Raw genomic sequence first — 21,678 nt, 5'->3', positions numbered from 1 at the left:
AGCTTCTACCTTCAGAGATCTCCTTGTTTTTTATGTTTCTGTCGGGTCTACAGAGAACTGAATTCAAGGTCGTGCAGAAAATGGACAGAGTAGCAAAACCAATTAGTGACATAATCTTTAAAAACTGTAAGGTGGTAGTTATTAAACTAATGGAATGTAAATAATAAATAGGAATCATTGTTAACATCAAGAAGGATTAAATTACGACCAAGACAAAAAACACAAGCTAAGGGATCGTTCAAATATTATGTAATCAGCTGATGGGGAGGGGGTTTCCCAATGATATTGATTACGCTAGTGTAATTTTTACACAATAGCTATGTGTAAAACTGATTAATGAGGGGGGGGGGGGGGGTTAAAAATCGGCCCAAAAGTGATTACGTAATACGTAAACCCTTATGACAGGCACTGATCAATAATGTCAGGACGTTCATGAACAAACACAATTATAAGATTGAACAAACGAAATTATTAGCAGAATTAACACAATGTGCATAAAAATAGAGATCTAGGACATGGCAGCTACGAAACGATCACTGAAAAGTCGAATGTGTACAAATTAGGGTTTGCAGAAGGGAAGGCATATCTAAAGCGATACAATTACTCAAAGATCAGTGATCACGGGCAAGTTTACAAATTTCCAGTCTAGCAGACAGGACCGTAGACAGGAGTAATCGCCAAGGGACGAGATAAGATAGAAAATAAATCAGATGACATCATTTCTATTTCCGGGGTCGTCTTCCTTGATGGGTTGAGATTGAGTGCAGCCAATAGACCGTGGACTGGGGTAATTGAGTGGGGTACAACACCGGAAAGTAGCTAGGGAAAGATGATAGAATTTACCATTTATCGCAACCCGATACATGGTAACAGATTGAGCTGTGGTCGAGCAAGTTTCTTTAAGTAGGCTGTTTAATGCCTTTGCGGCAAGAGATTTGTCAGAAAGTGTTCCATTCTTCGTTCATGTTATTATCATTCAGCGGTCCGTCGTGCGTGCGCCGTGCATGGCACGTAAAAACAGGCAATGAAAGATAGCAAGTCTATGTTTTGACAAGTCTCGCTGGTACATGGTAGTTGAGGTGGGCAAAAGTAAGGAAGAACTTTAATGTCTATACGTGTACTGTATCCTCTGCTTATGGCAAAGTTTTATCAAAGCTCAAGTCGAAAATACGGAATTAACCTCGTAAATTTGTTTACTTTTGACGTCATCATGCATACACGGGCAGAATTTTAAAATATCAAAGTTTAAACTGATGAGCCGATATGCGTATTTATAGTCGATTGAGATTAGAAAAATTCGCTAGATTATTACAACGTCATTAAGCTGAACACTTTATTGGCAAGCAGTTTATTCTATTTTAGATTATTCTAGCTGATTTTAGATTCTTCTAGCTAATTCTATTTCATAGGAATTGTTATCTCTCTTTCTGTAGAAAAAACTGTTCACCAATAAAGTTTTAAGCTTGTTGACGTGATTGTATAAATGCCAGAAGTAATATTTGGAACTATTGCTCAATAACTCCAGGAGAGCATTAGGAATATAGGAGTACCTAATGCTCTCCTGGTCCCTGGAGTTACCCTCCTCCGTTGGGTTTGCTTAAAATGTGATCTGAGCGGATACTGATCCTAGATGCATACGACAAAAATAACTACTGGTAAAGATTTTTAAGACAACACGATAAAAAACATAGTTAAAATTAAATCATTGTTCGGTTTGACTGCGATCCGATATGGTCTTACCTGGGGACCTCAGGCTATCATGTTCATAGACTTAGAGATTCGGCGGAATGACAGGCTGCGGAATGACAGCGCAGCTCAGCCCAGTAAATATGGTCTAGTGGTTATAATTTATACAATTGAATTCCATATAAGCTGTATTGACCAAGGTTATCCTAATTGATCAAATCATGATATGACACTTTCAGTGAATCAGTGATGGTTGTTAGAATTTATCGGTGTCAAATCATGTATCAAAATACCTCGCAATGAAATATAATTATTGATAATGAGTAAAAGGGTCCTGCATAGTGGGACAATCTATAAAAATGTAAAATATAAAACTCTGATTTTAAAATACGCGAGCAGCAAAGGTAGTAAAAGTTTTACTTCTAAAATCCTAGTTTATCGCACAAATCGCGTAACTTATGTATTTTAAAAGTGACACATTGATATATCAATATGTTAATATTTTTACGCAAGCTTGAAAATTTTCACGGGTCAAATTGATCCGACCACGATTCAGCGGTTATTTTATGGTCACTGGCGAATTAAACATCTGAAGAAGATGTATATTGTATATTGTATCCGTGTGGAAGGATGGGGACAAAACTTCTGAAGATGAGTTAGAATGATGAGTCAGGATGATAAGTAAGGATGATGCAGATTGCAAAGCGAAGATGATTTTTATTCTTTATACGACGCGTCTGATCTGCTTCACGATTCCAGGACCGGTACATGACTGCAAATACGTTGCAGTAAGTGTGTATAATTTAATATTCCGTGACAGGCTCACGGTTGGCGCATAATCCATTGTAACGAGCATTATAGGAAAGTACACTACGACATGAATAAATATGCACTATATTGAGTTACAATATTGTCGTGATGACTTTATAACCCGAGAATTACCAGGCAATACAGGGTATACTAAAATGTGAGACGAGACGGAAGAGTGACATTAAGAAGCTTCACCAGTCTACTGTCAAGTCCGAACACCAGTTAGTAGTTGCTATATTATTATTATAATAATTGCAATTTACTTATCTTTGCTTTTTGCTGTACTCTTTATTTACATTTTCTAATTTTTCCGTCCGATTCAACTTCCTGCACATTCTTTATTCCTTCTACAATCTACATTCTAAGAAATGGATAATGTTTTTAATATATTATTCTTTGCTGCGAGTTATCGATTGTTTTTACAGGAGATCGAGGACAATATCGAGCATGAGATCTCCTCTCAAAGGAAGAACCAACTCCAAATCTAATATATTCAGTGTACCCTACATAGCAGCTACTAGCTAGTGGTAGTACTCTGTACTGACTACTGCCCCCTCTTTACAAAGCATACCCTACTGCTATACATCGTAATTTGAAATTATAATGTATAATTTATAATACATTTGTTATATTAATATATAGCATATCAGCTACTTGATATGGTACCGGTAGTGACATCAGATTCAGACATAATATATCATACCCTTTATATCAGTGATCACTAGACAGTGTTTGTTTCGATCTATCAGTATCATGATCGACCTATTATATATCCTGTTCTCTAGTGTCCATAACAAGACCACTTAATCCAATCAGAATATTTTCACTTTTATAATCACTCAAACACTCATAATTCTGAAAACGATTTCAGATTTACACATGCAATATGTATTCTGAAAGCTCCTAGCTGACAATACAAACTTTGATCGTATCAATTATATGTTTCAACAACCTCCTCCAAGTCCAACTCATAATTATATTTATATCGTACTTCTGGCGGGAAAGGACCTTTGTGAAAAACATGACTAACGTTCGTCCACTCTCTGAATTGGAATATGTATTGACAGGTGGCGCCGTCTCGTTAGCAGCTAGTGCAATATGATTCAATTTCATTATGGTGGAAAAACTTTTAAATTATTTTATCACAAGAAGCGAATTTAGATTATAGCGGGGGGGGGGGGGGGGGATGGGGGTCACTACACCTTTTTATACACATTTAACATTTTAAATTTTTTTTACACTACACTTTAACATTTGCCTTTTTTTGTGTATGGTGTAGTGAAAAGTGTAGTAAAAAAGGTACGCTAAATTACACTTTTTACTTTTTTACACTTATCGTCTCAAAATCTTCTTTTTCCTTTTATTTTCCCATCAGATTTTCACATAATACATTTCCAAAGGCAAAACAGGGGTAAAACATACTCTTTGTGAGACAAAAATGTCACTGAAAGTGAATTACACTTTTTACTTTGTAGACTATTTTACACTACACTTTTAGTTTTAGCCTTTTTTAATTTCATGCATGGTGTAAAAAAGTTGACCCCCCCCCCCCCCCCCCCCATAATGGCGGGCCAGATAAATGCTTTTTAACATGCAAGATAACGAAATGGTCTAGCCTTCCTGATCCTCATTGCTTTTATTCATGGGTGATATGTTACATGCTACGGCAGCGTTTTTAAAGACAGAAACAACCGTTTTAAGGGCTTGCGTGGCACGGTATTGATTGTTTGTATGTAATTGACGATTTTAAAAATGTAGATGTGATATTTACCAAATTAAACACTTGAAGTATGAATCATGTTACAATTGAATTCAGCAGTTTATATTTAATTCTTTATACAGAAGTTAAATCTTAGATTACCATATTGCCTACGCCCTACACCATTTAAATTTAATTAACTATGTACATAGTCATACTAATATAACAGAAGTTTAGACTTATTGTAAACCGCCAATTTATGGTTTATTACATCTTCAACTAACTAAAAAATATCATTTTTGTACTATAGTAAATAGTCTTGTTAACTTTGATTCAGGATAGCTGATATTTAGTTCAACTCCAAATATAAATGTGGTTTTTAAGTTAATAATCATTAAGATCCGTCTCCCCTTTAAATATGCACTTGAACTTGAAGTAGGTGGTGGCATTTTTTATCGTTAACGAAGACTCAGATAATCAATCACAAGTTTTATTATTATATAGTCAGTGTAACGGTAATTAAATTATTTTATATTTGACATACTTTTAATTCATACCGTAAAATTACAGATTGTTAACCTGCTCCTACTTTTGATTGATTTTAAATACATGAATTATTATTCAAAGGTGCAATATGACTGTTTTATTCAAATCTGACATAAGCAAGATTGAAAACAACATTAACAATCTAAACTCCATAGTCCATACCCAGGGGTGGTAAAGTTACTAAAATACTAATTAATGTGGAATGTGCCCGTAGTAATACTAATTGTACTAATTACTTCTGGTGCAAAGCCCGCTTCACACGTATACCTATGAAACATTACTATGCTTTAAATCAATATGACAATAAAGTATTATGTAACCAACGTTAAAAATTATGTAACGAATAATTTACTATAATACTGTACAGCTTTATACACACTTCATCCAAAAATAAATTATCTGATATATGGTTTCATGTAAAAACTAGTTAAAATCTGAAGTACCGCGCGCTCTTGTACACGCATAGCACGTTCTTTTGTAAATGTACACGCACAGCACAGGACGCAAACAAATCACTGCATTATCGCATATAACAAAGCCAGTTTACTTAACTACTAAACAGTTTCCTAAAATGTCTGACATTAACATAATATTATTTATTAATTATTAACATTGAGCTTTACGGATCAAACTACAAAATTACACAAGCTTTGGAGCTATTCTGAGTTCCAGGGGTTGCAGGGATCACCGGTTTTTCTTCTTTTTTAGGCTTTTTCTTCCAAAACATGAACTTGCTCGGCTCTTTTTGGGATTTTGACGGAGCCGGTTCTTCTGCTGGCTGAAGGGCAGATAAATTTATAACAGTTTTGAAACAAAATTTCATGAAAATTCACAATTTTAAACGATAAAAAATTTCACCATAATTTTGCATTGATCGTGATTCACATACCATCATCCAAAGGGATTATTTTAAGTCCAACTACAAACCTTAGGGTTAGTCCCGGAAGTGGTCGGTTCATCCTTTGTTATCTCGTCGTCCTTCTTCTTCTTCTTCTCAGATGGCATCTCTCCCACCAACGTCTTCACGGGTTCTTCCTTCTTGTCTACTTTTTCATCTTCTGTCTCATCTTCTGTTTCGTCCTCGTACTCCCCTGAAACAATGTCTGTTAAAACTTATCGGGGGAATCTTGATCACGTTTCACTCTCATGCCTTCAAAAACAAGTGAACCTGGCCCCAGATATATATATATATATATATATTTCGTTGCTGTAGCCTGTACTACTATATATGGTATGATTTATAATTATAATTTTTTAATGGAGTAGTCGCAATGAAACATAATGCTTATATTGGCATTGCTAATATTATAAATTTGAAGCTAACGAAAAAAAGTTCGCGACAATAATTCTATACTAGGATACTTTCAATCAAAATATTTAAAAACCTTCTTCGTCAGTTTCAGTTTCATACTCGGATGACTCCTCAACAATAGGCTGATCAGTTATTTTAGAAGCAACTTCCTTCTTTCTGGCGGACTCTGGTTTCTTGTTTGCATCCGTTTCCTTGGTAACCGTTTCCTTGGTTAAAGGTTCAGATTTTGACTGCTTCACCTCCGAGCTGAAAAATAAACATTCAGTCAAAACTAATATAAACTTATATAACTGTTAGTTACCGAACACATTTCGATAAATTTTGATAAATATTAACTCGAAATTAACCAACCAAGCAACCAGATTTCTGACAAGTGACAAACTTATTAACAGTAATTTTGATGGCAGTAAGGAAAGATGGAAGATCTGTTAACGCATTTGAGCTACTATCTAATCTATTCTAAAGAAAGGACATACCCCATTTTTTCTTTTAAAAAAAAGAGAGGCTGGGCCAAGATAGCCCACGAGAGGATAGCATTGAGATGCTCTGCCTACCTCTGGGGTGTGGCAACCCTGGGGAAGGTTGCCGGTGAAATCAGAGTGAATGGTGGAGGATGGTGTAAAAAGTGACATGAGTCAAAATGATACGCATACCCCTTGAATTGTAAAGGACTTATATTATTATCATATAAATTAAACTAAGGTACTTTTTACAGTTGAAGTCGGTGTTCTAGTTTTAAACAGTTCCTCAATCCGAACGTTGGATGAAGAATGGGCGTCAAGTTAAGCTGGGCAAACAAAAAAGGTCGAGTCGATTCGTCTCCATAGTAGACGACGACGACAATACACGGCGCCTCATGTCAAACTGGGCAGTCGCTACGCCATTATTTACCGGTCAAGTTTAACTTTGAAGTCAGGTTCTGAAACTGGCCCAAGAAACTCAATAGTAAGCAGTGTGCTGGAACTTCACCAGCGCCTGCAACTCTGGTACGTGTCAAGTAGATATAATATAGTTCTTGCGTAAAGTTAAAGGTCACGTGATATTCTTGACCAACATGTGCGTCGTCAGTCGCAGAAGTAGGTCATGTGATACTCCCGCAGACTTCCCCGGCATCATCTCCTAGGAGGGTTGCCACACCTCAGAGGCAGGCAAAGTATCTTGTCACCTAGACCCAGCTTCTCTCAACAGCAAAAAAACCACTTTGTAGATCCTGACTTTGGTAGACAAGGTGCAGGGTTCTATCAAGATTTGTTTCTGGGAATATCTCAAAGTAAGATACCATTATTGTGCATTAAAGATATTGATGGAGATAGTCATATAACAATATCAAAAGCTTAAAAGTAAAAAGCGGTATTATTGTGTCGTATTTACAAGGTGTGCTGAAAGTCAGGCGCACAAGCTTGATAATAATTAAGTGCCTTGTGACGTAAAATCACCAACCTAAAAGCCAAGATTAACTGGAAAGAGTGCTCTATTCAGAGAAACAATAATCCTCTCCAGCAGTATTCTTATCTTGTTCTGATAACGCTTGTTTATCATGTTGAATTACACCAAGTACGCGAACTATACCTCGTACGGAATCCACAACGACACAGAAAGATACTCATGGGCTGGCTACCATCTCTTCGTTTGTCTATCATCCTTCTTCAGAGATACTCTCATTCTCTATGCATCTATTCAAGGCTCTTTCAAACTTAACAAGATCTTAGTCACAATATTTCATCATATAGCAGTCTCGGATCTGGCGTATGCTCTATTCAAAGTTCTTCCAGCAGCTATTTCATTGCTAGCCAATTCCTGGATCCTAGGAGACGACCTCTGCTATGTTACAGCTTACTTTGGCTATTCCATTTACATAACAGGTATGTTGCACATAGCAATGTTGACATCATGTAAGCTGCTTCTTTTAAGGTATCCTCTCCGAGTAACATGTTGGCCAAGGATGACCTTTAACCAGGTATGCTGCTACATCTGGATACCTCCCCTTATCGCACCTCTACTGATACTAGCCATTGATAAAGATGGCGTGCAATTTGACTACAGAATTTACTATTGCGTGTGTTGTTTCAGCGCTAATGTGTGGGATATTGTATCACCCATAATATCCATAGTATTTCTTATCGTTCCAAACATGGTCACAATCGGGACAACCATTCCGACCCTGAAGTACCTAGCTAGTGCCATGACATCAGCAAGACGAACTCGAAGCAGAATTCCCCGGCAAGGGGCCTTGACGGTGTCCCTTACAGCTGCTGTCTATATCATCTCTACTCTTCCTGTAGCTGTATACCACTTGGGATATGGTTTTGTGAACGAGGATCAATCAGGAATGTTCCATGTAACTTTATACAGGGGAGCTTTTTTCGTTTTAATAACTAATATCATGTCTAACTTTTATATTTACACCCTGACGATTAAGAGTTTTAGAAGTTTCCTTCTGTCAAAGATTGGGTTGGTTATACCAGTCACCTTGAGCATCTCGAGAAACATCGCACCCGCAGGTGAAATTATTAGCGTGTTTCTATTTATATTCAGCATGTAGTATACATTCTACATAATTATATTGCAAGTCAAATTAAATTCATACGCCAATGAATAATATTCAATTTCTGAATTTGTATAGCCAATTACAAAAAAATGCTGTCTTCATTTCATGACTTTCCAGAGGCTGGTGGTGAAAGAGCATCAAGAAGAAGCAACATACTGGTCATGAGACGCCGGACTAAAGGAGCAGGAACACAGGTCCACACTCCACAGGAGCAACACTAGATTCCTAACAGCCAGTCCGGACATACCTTATTGTGCAGGATGGGGTGCCAGAAGGTGCAATTCAGCAATCAGCACCCTGAGCAACAATATCCAGCCTCTCCTTTTTGGATTATTAAATTATTATTGACCTAAATTTGGGCTTTACAAAGCAAAATTGAATAAATATTAATTTTGGCTTGAAAAAAATCGGAACAATATCATCTCTTGGGACATTTTGATTAAGTTTAATACATTCATGTTAACTTTTAAGTTCTGCTGATGTCCATGAAATATGTTAATAAGTCAGTAAACAAATATCCGGGCTTGTTTTCCTGACACCAATTCATGTCACTGCGAAACAATTATACTCTGATAAAATTAAACAATAAATTGAAAGGTTGATTTCATTATTGAAAGTTAAATCGCATAATATATATTTTTGAAAACAGGATACACAATCCAAAATTAAATACGACCGAGGCTAAGAAATGTGAACTGTCACATCTCACTCTGAACCTGCGGATCAGATCCAACCTCAGGATCAACTTCATTCTTCCTCGAGATTTTCTTACAACAACCAACGGGTGACCGACAACTGAACCCAATTGAACCCAGTTCCCACTAACCAATCAGCTTAATTGGTTAGGGTTAGGGTTAGAGTTAGGGTTAGTCTAAATTGACTAAATTGACTAAATTGGGTTCAGGTGTCCGGTAGCCCCCGTGTACTAACGCGGGCCCTTACATCCTCATTAAACCAAACTAAGATAAGAGGGTTGGTAGCTGCCATTAATGTGGGTATTCCCAAGTTTACTGCATAAGACACATGACAGAAGTCTACTCTATAATCAGGTAGGACCTGCGCATTTCGTGTTCGCAGTAACAGTACTATTGTGAATATGACCATGATTAAGGAGGTGAAGTTAATGATCATGATAGCTCGGCATCCTTTAAATTTCTGAACAATTCTTTGCAGCGGTGTTTTCCGTTTACTTCCATCGGTAGGAGGAAGCACTGTGTTATTGATTAGTTTGCTTTGCTTGATAGCGCTAGCCAGGGAAGCAATCGCCCAAACCGATACCAAAACCGAGATAAAAGCATGAACATACATTGGCAAGGGTAATAAATAGGAAAGTCCTGAAATATTTAAGCTCCTCTCTTGATCCCTAAGGGCCACTATCTTTGCCACAAGACAAGTGCCTGAACACATGAAGTATCTGACATTTCCCAAGTCCTCTGTCAGGCTCCAAATTGCTACCACAAATTCAAAGATTGTCACCAATCCAAGCCAGACGTACACATGTCTCTTCTTCAAACGGTGAAAAGGCCACTGGATCCTGATGGCGCGGGTCAGTGAGAGCAGAGCTACTGATGCTAAAGAAGTGGTCATACTCATGGCAAGAACTACAGTTGCTACACTTGAGATATCCGTTCTGTTCACTAGGACACTAACCATGCTTTTAGTCTGGAAATGTGTGATTGCGACTACGACAGGTCTAAAGATATTTGTCAGCAAGTCTGATATAGCAAGGAGCCGATACAGACTGTTAGGAATGGTGGGAGGTAGTTTCCAGTAGTGATAGAATACTATGGGGTTCAGTATGGTAGAGAGGAGGAAGAAACTGATCAGAAGAGCTCCTGCAAGATAATCCAGAGCACGCGTGGTATCATAGGACATCTCCAAGCTTCTAAATACTTTTGAGTTGTTCTTTATCAACTCTATAATCGCCATTTTTCTTCTTTTGCAGTTATTCTGTGCAGTAGAAATTTAAATCATCTTTATCGAGGTAAATAGATAAGTAACACGATATTTGTCACAGAAGGAAAAAGGCTGACAAGAGACAGAAAGTACATAGTTATGAACAGAATACAATAAATCTAAAGATCGCAGCTGAATTAGCTATTATAACCACTTGATAATGATTCTTATTGATATATTTTAGAGTTAAGCAAATCAATTAACATAAGCTACATAATCAATTAACATAAGCTACATAATCAATTAACATAAGCTACAGCAGCAATCGCCAATCTCGCAGATTTCAGCCCAAGGTTTCTTATAGCTTTGCAAAAGAAAGGATAGATAAACAAACAGTTGAAACATGGTAAATTCACTAAATTGACTTTGAGCGGTTTGTTGTATTCCAATTGTGGTTAGTTGGTTTAAGGATAACATACACAATTTGAACACACTAGATTCGTTAAATACTAGCCCAAAGTACATAATTAGTAAACTTTGTCGTAATTTCTTGGTTCCAACTGGAGTGATTTGGGGATTATTGTTTCCTACCCAAATCCTAGCCACAGCAGCTGTTACCGGCTAAGCACCGAACTATAATCAGAAGCCGAGATATCTTGAAATTAGTATTGTGATTGCTGCAAGTAAATGCTTAGAAATAGGGTGTGGCCTAACAACTTAACAACCTGATGACTGGGGACTTTGAAACTCCACTCGATATGTCAATTCTACAAATTTTGATGCCCGAGTTGAGCTCCTAACTCCAATCAGAAGCAGAGTTATTTTGATTTTAAGAACTGAATTTCAACTGACCGTAAAATATATACCCGTTAAATAATGAATCAAACGGTTTCTGAAAAAATGCATTAAAAACGAACCGCATCACCATATTATGCCTTATTTTATAATCTCGTTGCTGACTAATAACTTGTCCGTAATCGATAATTAAACTGATAAAGTAGCATAATCGTCGGTAAAAACTTTTATAAACAATATTTACATATATTTATATGATCTGCAGCATGTAGACAGCTAAATACTTGTAGATTTTATTTTTTATTTTTCAGTGGATCCCCAAAAATGTTTAAAAAACGATAGCGCCATCAAACAGCAAATAGTAGCGGTTACAGCGCTTAAAATCAAAATAACTCGGCTTCTCATTGGAGTTAGGAGCTCAACTCGGGCAGCAAAATGTTCAATTATCACATTGAGTGGGGTAAAGCATAATTTTAAAGTCTTCAGACAGTCGGGTTGTTCACTTATTATGAAAAACAGCGAGTATGAAGAGTAAATTAGACAGCTCAAATAAAATAAACGTCAAAAAAATTAATTCACAGCAAAAATAAACTCCGCGCAATAAACAAGATCTTCACATGATAAACCAACTCCGATATCTACAGTAAACAAGAACGCTAAGAACGGTAGTTAAGATGTGACACATGAGGCAGGTCTGACTAAGGAACAGAGCAGGTGCAGCCAGCTGATACCTAAGTTTTAAACATTGGGAACTGTCAATATTGTCGTTATCAAAGTAAGATACCATTATTGTGCATTAAAGATACTAGCAGGAACCCGTCAAACCTTTAAGACTGGTGTCAAGGCTCTTTGGTGGCCGGATCAGTTTCCTACCCTAAAGTCTCCCAGTAAAAATAATTATTACCTATATAATTCGTGTTTTTGACACCACTTGGGGGTCCAAATTTTGGGTACTAAAATTCTTATTCCTTGGCCGATTTTCGATTTTTTCATGCTGATTTGAAGGCCATTAAAGCATTTGAATCAGTTAAAAAAGTTTCAGTTTTATATTTTGTACGGTTTTTGCGGAAACCCGTGTTAAAGTTGATGCCGTGGTGTCAGTAAAATGGTGCGGATAAATAAATATATATATATATATATATATATCGTCTCGCTTTATATATAGTAAGATTGATGGAGATAGTCATATAACAATATCAAAAGCTTAAAAGTAAAAAGCGGTATTATTGTGTCGTATTTACAAGGTGTGCTGAAAGTCAGGCGCACAAGCTTGATAATAATTAAGTGCCTTGTGACGTAAAATCACCAACCTAAAAGCCAAGATTAACTGGAAAGAGTGCTCTAGTCAGAGAAACAATAATCCTCTCCAGCAGTATTCTTATCTTGTTCTGATAACGCTTGTTTATCATGTTGAATTACACCAAGTACGCGAACTATACCTCGTACGGAATCCACAACGACACAGAAAGATACTCATGGGCTGGCTACCATCTCTTCGTTTGTCTATCATCCTTCTTCGGAGATACTCTCATTCTCTATGCATCTATTCAAGGCTCTTTCAAACTTAACAAGATCTTAGTCACAATATTTCATCATATAGCAGTCTCGGATCTGGCGTATGCTCTATTCAAAGTTCTTCCAGCAGCTATTTCATTGCTAGCCAATTCCTGGATCCTAGGAGACGACCTCTGCTATGTTACAGCTTACTTTGGCTATTCCATTTACCTTACTCGGGATTATTATGACCGGGATAAAGTGGCGGGTTTAGGGTAATTTCGCCATATTTTTCCCGAACCACATTTTCACCGGTCGTTAATAAACCCGCCGACTCAGCTTTTAGGGTTCCCAAGGCTAGGGGTATGGGTGCTCATATTTTAATGGTTGTCTTATATTCACTAAAGAAGACTATTGGGACACTTGTTGTAGGTTTTTCGACTTCATTTGGCTAAAATTGCAAAAAATTCACCTTTTTGCCCAATTCTTGTCATATATCCTTATTGTCAAAGTTGATTTAAATACGCCAATTTTTAATTTCTTAGGTATTAACTATCTCTACATAATGAAATAGGACTCAAAGTAAAAGTAACAGTTAAATTAAAACTCGAATTAATTAAAACGGTCAATAACATAAATCAGTTTCATCAGTCATTTATTCATAATTCTAAACAATGTGAACGATGCATTCTTTCGAAGATTTTCTACAAATTGAGTCATAATGGTTATTTGATACACGTAAACATGTAATGCTAATTCAAAACAACGAATTTGCTAGATAAGAGTCTACTTTCAACAATTATTGATAATTCGACTTGTTTCACAAGTTTTAGCAATGCGAAAATTTCTGAACCTGCTTATCTCTAATAAGGAAATTTACATCTGAGACAAAATTTTTGAATCTAAAATTGAAAGGTTGGACACCGGTAAAATGGCGACCGGGAAAATGTGGTTGGTTTTGAGCAATTTCGCCATATTTTTCCCGAACCATATTTTAACCGGTCGTTAATAAACCCGTCGTAATAATCCCGAGTAAGGTACATAACAGGTATGTTGCACATAGCAATGTTGACATCATGTAAGCTGCTTCTTTTAAGGTATCCTCTCCGAGTAACATGTTGGCCAAGGATGACCTTTAACCAGGTATGCTGCTACATCTGGATACCTCCCCTTATCGCACCTCTACTGATACTAGCCATTGATAAAGATGGCGTGCAATTTGACTACAGAATTTACTATTGCGTGTGTTGTTTCAGCGCTAATGTGTGGGATATTGTATCACCCATAATATCCATAGTATTTCTTATCGTTCCAAACATGGTCACAATCGGGACAACCATTCCGACCCTGAAGTACCTAGCTAGTGCCATGACATCAGCAAGACGAACTCGAAGCAGAATTCCCCGGCAAGGGGCCTTGACGGTGTCCCTTACAGCTGCTGTCTATATCATCTCTACTCTTCCTGTAGCTGTATACCACTTGGGATATGGTTTTGTGAACGAGGATCAATCAGGAATGTTCCATGTAACTTTATACAGGGGAGCTTTTTTCGTTTTAATAACTAATATCATGTCTAACTTTTATATTTACACCCTGACGATTAAGAGTTTTAGAAGTTTCCTTCTGTCAAAGATTGGGTTGGTTATACCAGTCACCTTGAGCATCCCGAGAAACATCGCACCCGCAGGTGAAATTATTAGCGTGTTTCTATTTATATTCAGCATGTAGTATACATTCTACATAATTATATTGCAAGTTAAATTAAATTCATACGCCAATGAATAATATTCAATTTCTGAATTTGTATAGCCAATTACAAAAAAATGCTGTCTTCATTTCATGACTTTCCAGAGGCCGGTGGTAAAAGAGCATCAAGAAGAAGCAACATACTGGTCATGAGACGCCGGTCTAAAGGAGCAGGAACACAGGTCCACACTCCACAGGAGCAACACTAGATTCCTAACAGCCAGTCCGGACATACCTTATTGTGCAGGATGGGGTGCCAGAAGGTGCAATTCAGCACCCTGAGCAACAATATCCAGCCTCTCTAGGAAACTAAGGGCGGACAATAGCATCAATATTGTAATTTTATTTTTATCTCCTTTTTGGATTATTAAATTATTATTGACCTAAATTTGGGCTTTACAAAGCGAAATTAAATAAATATTCATTTTGGCTTGAAAAAAATCGGAACAATACCATCTCTTGGGACATTTTGATTAAGTTTTACATTCATGTTAACTTTTAAGTTCTGCTGATGTCCATGAAATATGTAAATAAGTCAGTAAACAAATATCCGGGCTTGTTTTCCTGACACCAATTCATGTCACTGCGAAACAATTATACTCTGATAAAATTAAACAATAAATTGAAAGGTTGATTTCATTATTGAAGGTTAAATCGCATAATATATATTTTTGAAAACAGGATACACAATCCAAAAATAAATACGACCATGACTAAGAAATGTGAACTCTGTCACATCTCACTCTGAACCTACGGACCAGATCCAACCTCAGGATCAACTTTACGCAATCTAACGACACCTCCATTCGTCCTCGAGATTTTCTTACAACAACCAACGGGTGACCGACAACTGAACCCAATTGAACCCAGTTCCCACTAACCAATCAGCTTAAATGTTTATGGTTAGGGTTGGGGTTAGGGTTGGGGTTAGGGTTGGGGTTATGGTTAGAGTTAGGGTTAGAGTTAGGGTTAGTCTAAATTGTCTAAATTGGGTTCAGGTGTCCGGTAGCCCCCGTGTACTAACACGGGCCCTTACATCCTCATTAAACCAAACTAAGATAAGAGGGTTGGTAGCTGCCATTAATGTGGGTATTCCCATATTTACTGCATAAGACACATGACAGAAGTCTACTCTATAATCAGGTAGGACCTGCGCATTTCGTGTTCGCAGTAACAGTACTATTGTGAATATGACCATGATTAAGGAGGTGAAGTTAATGATCATGATAGCTCGGCATCCTTTAAATTTCTCAAGAATTCTTTGCAGCGGTGTTTTCCGTTTACTTCCATCGGTAGGAGGAAGCACTGTGTTATTGATTAGTTTGCTTTGCTTGATAGCGCTAGCCAGGGAAGCAATCGCCCAAACCGATACCAAAACCGAGATAAAAGCATGAACATACATTGGCAAGGGTAATAAATAGGAAAGTCCTGAAATATTTAAGCTCTTCTCTTGATCCCTAAGGGCCACTATCTTTGCCACAAGACAAGTGCCTGAACACATGAAGTATCTGACATTTCCCAAGTCCTCTGTCAGGCTCCAAACTGCTACCACAAACTCAAAGATTGTCACCAATCCAAGCCAGACGTACACATGTCTCTTCTTCAAACGGTGGAAAGGCCACTGGATCCTGATGGCGCGGGTCAGTGAGAGCAGAGCTACTGATGCTAAAGAAGTGGTCATACTCATGGCAAGAACTACAGTTGCTACACTTGAGATATCCGTTCTGTTCACTAGGACACTAACCATGCTTTTAGTCTGGAAATGTGTGATTGCGACTACGACAGGTCTAAAGATATTTGTCAGTAAGTCTGATATAGCAAGGAGCCGATACAGAATATTAGGAATGGTGGGAGGTAGTTTCCAGTAGTGATAAAATACTATGGGGTTCAATATGGTAGAGAGAAGGAAGAAACTGATCAGAAGAGATCCTGCAAGATAATCCAGAGCACGCGTGGTATCATAGGACATCTCCAAGCTTCTAAATACTTTTGAGTTGTTCTTTATCAACTCTATAATCGCCATTTTTCTTCTTTTGCAGTTATTCTGTGCAGTAGAAATTTAAATCATCTTTATCGAGGTAAATAGATAAGTAACACGATATTTGTCACAGAAGGAAAAAGGCTGACAAGAGACAGAAAGTACATAGTTATGAACAGAATACAATAAATCTAAAGATCGCAGCTGAATTAGCTATTATAACCACTTGATAATGATTCTTATTGATATATTTTAGAGTTAAGCAAATCAATTAACATAAGCTACATAATCAATTAACATAAGCTACATAATCAATTAACATAAGCTACAGCAGCAATCGCCAATCTCGCAGATTTCAGCCCAAGGTTTCTTATAGCTTTGCAAAAGAAAGGAAAGATAAACAAACAGTTGAAACATGGTAAATTCACTAAATTGACTTTGAGCGGTTTGTTGTATTCCAATTGTGGTTAGTTGGTTTAAGGATAACATACACAATTTGAACACACTAGATTCGTTAAATACTAGCCCAAAGTACATAATTAGTAAACTTTGTCGTAATTTCTTGGTTCCAACTGGAGTGATTTGGGGATTATTGTTTCCTACCCAAATCCTAGCCACAGCAGCTGTTACCGGCTAAGCACCGAACTATAATCAGAAGCCGAGATATCTTGAAATTAGTATTGTGATTGCTGCAAGTAAATGCTTAGAAATAGGGTGTGGCCTAACAACTTAACAACCTGATGACTGGGGACTTTGAAACTCCACTCGATATGTCAATTCTACAAATTTTGATGCCCGAGTTGAGCTCCTAACTCCAATCAGAAGCAGAGTTATTTTGATTTTAAGAACTGAATTTCAACTGACCGTAAAATATATACCCGTTAAATAATGAATCAAACGGTTTCTGAAAAAATGCATTAAAAACGAACCGCATCACCATATTATGCCTTATTTTATAATCTCGTTGCTGACTAATAACTTGTCCGTAATCGATAATTAAACTATTAAAGTAGCATAATCGTCGGTAAAAACTTTTATAAACAATATTTACATATATTTATATGATCTGCAGCATGTAGACAGCTAAATACTTGTAGATTTTATTTTTTATTTTTCAGTGGATCCCCAAAAATGTTTAAAAACGATAGCGCCATCAAACAGCAAATAGTAGCGGTTACAGCGCTTAAAATCAAAATAACTCGGCTTCTCATTGGAGTTAGGAGCTCAACTCGGGCAGCAAAATGTTCAATTATCACATTGAGTGGGGTAAAGCATAATTTTAAAGTCTTCAGACAGTCGGGTTGTTCACTTATTATGAAAAACAGCGAGTATGAAGAGTAAATTAGACAGCTCAAATAAAATAAACGTCAAGAAAATTAATTCACAGCAAAAATAAACTCCGCGCAATAAACAAGATCTTCACATGATAAACCAACTCCGATATCTACAGTAAACAAGAACGCTAAGAACGGTAGTTAAGATGTGCCACGTGAGGCAGGTCTGACAAAGGAACAGAGCAGGTGCAGCCAGCTGATACCTAAGTTTTAAACATTGGGAACTGTCAATATTGTCGTTATCAAAGCTTTCTTTACATCAGTAAGTATAATACTGTTTTATATCTTTGTGATATAAATTGTTAGAAAAGTTAACTCACATAGTCACATCTAGTTCAAGGGGGCTATATTTATGAGTCGCATTTGAACTTGATTTCTCTTGGAGAATTTCTCTTTAGACTCTTAACTTGCGAACAAATTGAAGCAGCAAACTTTAGGCTAGAAACTATTGAATTGAAATAATCATTCCACGTAACAACGTCTTCTTCAGTTCTCAAATTATTTGTTATATAGTAGTGTTGAAAGTATTAAATTTTTTTTTAATACTTTCAACACTACTATATAACAAATAATTTGAGAACTGAAGAAGACGTTGTTACGTGGAATGATTATTTCAATTCAATAGTTTCTAGCCTAAAGTTTGCTGCTTCAATTTGTTCGCAAGTTAAGAGTCTAAAGAGAAATTCTCCAAGAGAAATCATAGTCACATCTGTTCGGTATCAACAATACAGAAAATTCCCTTCTCATACTTGTCCGGTATCAACAGAATGGTGAGCACGTTCAACAGTTTCTGGAGATACCTGTGTAGTTTGTCTTGAGTTAGGAGTCAAAGCTTGTTGACGCTGAGATCTGCCATCGTTCCTCCAAAATACTACTCTTCTTCCCAAATCCTCGTTAAACTTTATTAGAATAACAGGGTTTGTAGCCGCTATAAGAGAGGGTATGATCATGTTTACAGTGTAAGCACTATGACAGAAACTGATTCGACCATTATCTTCACCATTTTTAGTTTTAAGATGAAGCTGCACAGCGAAAATGACTATATTAATTACCATGATCATGGACGTTAGGTTGATAATAATGATCGCTGTGCATCCTTTGAATTTCTCCCGAATCTTCTGGAATGCTGATGTCTGTTTACCGGAGTTTTGATCACCTGACATCTTGGTTACCTCGCTTTGTTGGATAGCCCTAGCCAAGGCCACAACAGCCCATATTGTGACTATTACAGCGATCACTGCATGTAGATACATGGGAGCAGCTGATAGTTCTGTTAGTTTGCTGAGTTTTAAATCCTCCCCTCCCCCTTCAGAAGTCACTTTTCTTAATGCTACTGCACTTCCGATACAAAGGAATCTTTTGATGTTTCTTTTTCCACCAGCTATATTCCAGATCACGACCACAAACTCAAAGATAGCAATAAATCCTAGCCAAACGAAAATCAACCTCTTTTTGATGCGAAAGAACGGCCACTGAATTTTTATAGCCCGAGTTAGTGCTAGCAAAGCAACGCAAGTGAACGACATGGTCATACTCATCCTTACTTGTACGGTGATTATCCGTGAAGCGGTATTACCCTCTTGTAGAACCTCTGTGATTTTCTCCGAGATGAAATGGGCAAATACCATCACGATGGGCCTAACCAAATTTGTCAGCAAGTCTGATATAGCAAGGAGCCGATACAGACTATTAGGAATGGTGCAAGGTAGTTTCCAGTAGTGATAGAATACTATTGGGTTCAATATGGTAGAGAGGAGGAAGTAAAGAATGAGGATAGCTCCTGCCATGTAGTCAACAACTCTCCATACTTCAGGAGAAAAGTTGGACATACCAAGGCTGGAGTTGATCTTTAATAACTCTGCTATTGCCATCTTCTTACTTCTGTTAGGGTAGATAGGATGAAATTCGTAATATTATAAAATAAAAGATATTTGGTAAAACTTTAAAGTGTATAGTAGTAAAACTTTATAGAATTTGTATTGAATCTGCCTGACCGGGTATTCAATTGTTTAAATAATACATTCAAGGTAATTTTTAGCCCAAATTAGTTTAATTGTATGTGAAATAAAGAAATAAGTAAAATAAATGCAAGAATGCATTTATAATTAAAGACCTCTATCCGATGGTTTAGAACAAGGAACGCAAGTTCAAAGCTAAGCTATTCTAACAGCAAGACCTTTAAACATTCAACGCGGTTAAACTTAAAGGATGAAAGGAAACCAAAATAACCGGCATTATAAACAGGTTCGAGTTATAAAGAGTAAAGACGTCTGATGGTTTGCCCTATCCCTGGTTAGCCGCTCGAGATATGGTTAAATCAGAAATCATAAATAAAATTAATAAACCGTTTAAATCTTCTTCTGTTGACTGACATGAAATTTCTCCAACATGCCCTATAGGCTGTAAAGGTAACATCCTGTAAGATAACCCTTAGTCAGGTGTTGATTCGTAGGATTATAGAAATTAAGTATTGCTATATTACATAGAGGTCCCGATAAATCGTTTGATATGGTTAAAGTTGAAACTATTGGCTCATGTAAACTAACACAGGGTAAGTGAGCAAGTGGTAACCACTAAATATCAGCCTCATCAAACTACGTGTCTAATGATGGAGGGGCGTTTATTCAAATGTGTTAATGTGTTCAATTAGGCGTAATTAAGCTAACTTGTTTAAAAGAAATTGCTCACTTTGTACAAGTTCCGTTTACACGTCATGTTACAGAAGATACCGTGCGTTTTTTTAGTATGTTTCTTAGACACGGTTATATTATAAACTTTTAAAGATAACAGTTAATTATATGATATTATGGCACGGGGACCTGACTTTGCCAAAAGGTCCAATAAGCGTTCCCAGTTCTCTACACCATGAGGGAACTCACAAGGGACTTGAACGCAAGTACTGTTCCTGTAGGGGGCCATTTCTGAAGAATCAAAACTAGCAAAGTAAGAAAATATCTTATGAGAAATGCCGAAACGGCTTGTGGAGTCTCGTGAGAAGCTGCCTTAATTAAAAACAAAGACATGATACTCCGAGCAATAGAAACAAGGAAATGGTACAATTAATTTAAATATATAATTGGTACAGACTACAAATTAAGCTAACTTGTTTAAATTGCTCACTTTGTACAAGTTCCGTTTACACGTCATGTTACAGAAGATACCGTGCGTTTTTTAGTACGTTTCTTAGACACGCGGTTATATTATAAACTTTTAAAGATAACAGTTAATTATATGATATTATGGCACGGGGACCTGACTTTGCCAAAAGGTCCAATAAGCGTTCCCAGTTCTCTACACCATGAGGGAACTCACAAGGGACTTGAACGCAAGTACTGTTCCTGTAGGGGGCCATTTCTGAAGAATCAAAACTAGCAAAGTAAGAAAATATCTTATGAGAAATGCCGAAACGGCTTGTGGAGTCTCGTGAGAAGCTGCCTTAATTAAAAACAAAGACATGATACTCCGAGCAATAGAAACAAGGAAATGGTACAATTAATTTAAATATATAATTGGTACAGACTACAAATTAAGCTAACTTGTTTAAATTGCTCACTTTGTACAAGTTCCGTTTACACGTCATGTTACAGAAGATACCGTGCGTTTTTTAGTACGTTTCTTAGACACGCGGTTATATTATAAACTTTTAAAGATAACAGTTAATTATATGATATTATGGCACGGGGACCTGACTTTGCCAAAAGGTCCAATAAGCGTTCCCAGTTCTCTACACCATGAGGGAACTCACAAGGGACTTGAACGCAAGTACTGTTCCTGTAGGGGGCCATTTCTGAAGAATCAAAACTAGCAAAGTAAGAAAATATCTTATGAGAAATG

General features: G+C 37.0%; 1 protein-coding gene across 2 annotated transcripts in view; it reads right to left on the bottom strand.

Annotated features, from left to right (window-relative positions):
• Window positions 1–4,288: 4,288 nt before the first annotated feature.
• The window catches only part of LOC134816311 (X-linked retinitis pigmentosa GTPase regulator-like), a 28,268-nt gene continuing 10,878 nt past the window's right edge, over window positions 4,289–21,678 (bottom strand). For both annotated transcript variants that reach the window (XM_063825109.1, XM_063825108.1), the window contains exons 11-13: window positions 6,127–6,299; window positions 5,669–5,832; window positions 4,289–5,519 (exon numbers count right to left, since the gene is read on the bottom strand). In XM_063825109.1, coding sequence (XP_063681179.1) covers window positions 5,373–5,519; window positions 5,669–5,832; window positions 6,127–6,299 — 484 coding nt within the window. In that variant the 3' untranslated portion in view covers window positions 4,289–5,372. The remainder of the gene's footprint in view (window positions 5,520–5,668; window positions 5,833–6,126; window positions 6,300–21,678) is intronic.

The sequence above is a fragment of the Bolinopsis microptera genome, chromosome 6 (assembly GCF_026151205.1).
Source record: "Bolinopsis microptera isolate Bmic1 chromosome 6, MBARI_Bmic_1.0, whole genome shotgun sequence".
NCBI lineage: Eukaryota > Metazoa > Ctenophora > Tentaculata > Lobata > Bolinopsidae > Bolinopsis > Bolinopsis microptera.
The sequence above is the reverse complement of the archived record's forward strand: the minus strand, read 5'-3'. Positions and strand labels throughout refer to the sequence as shown.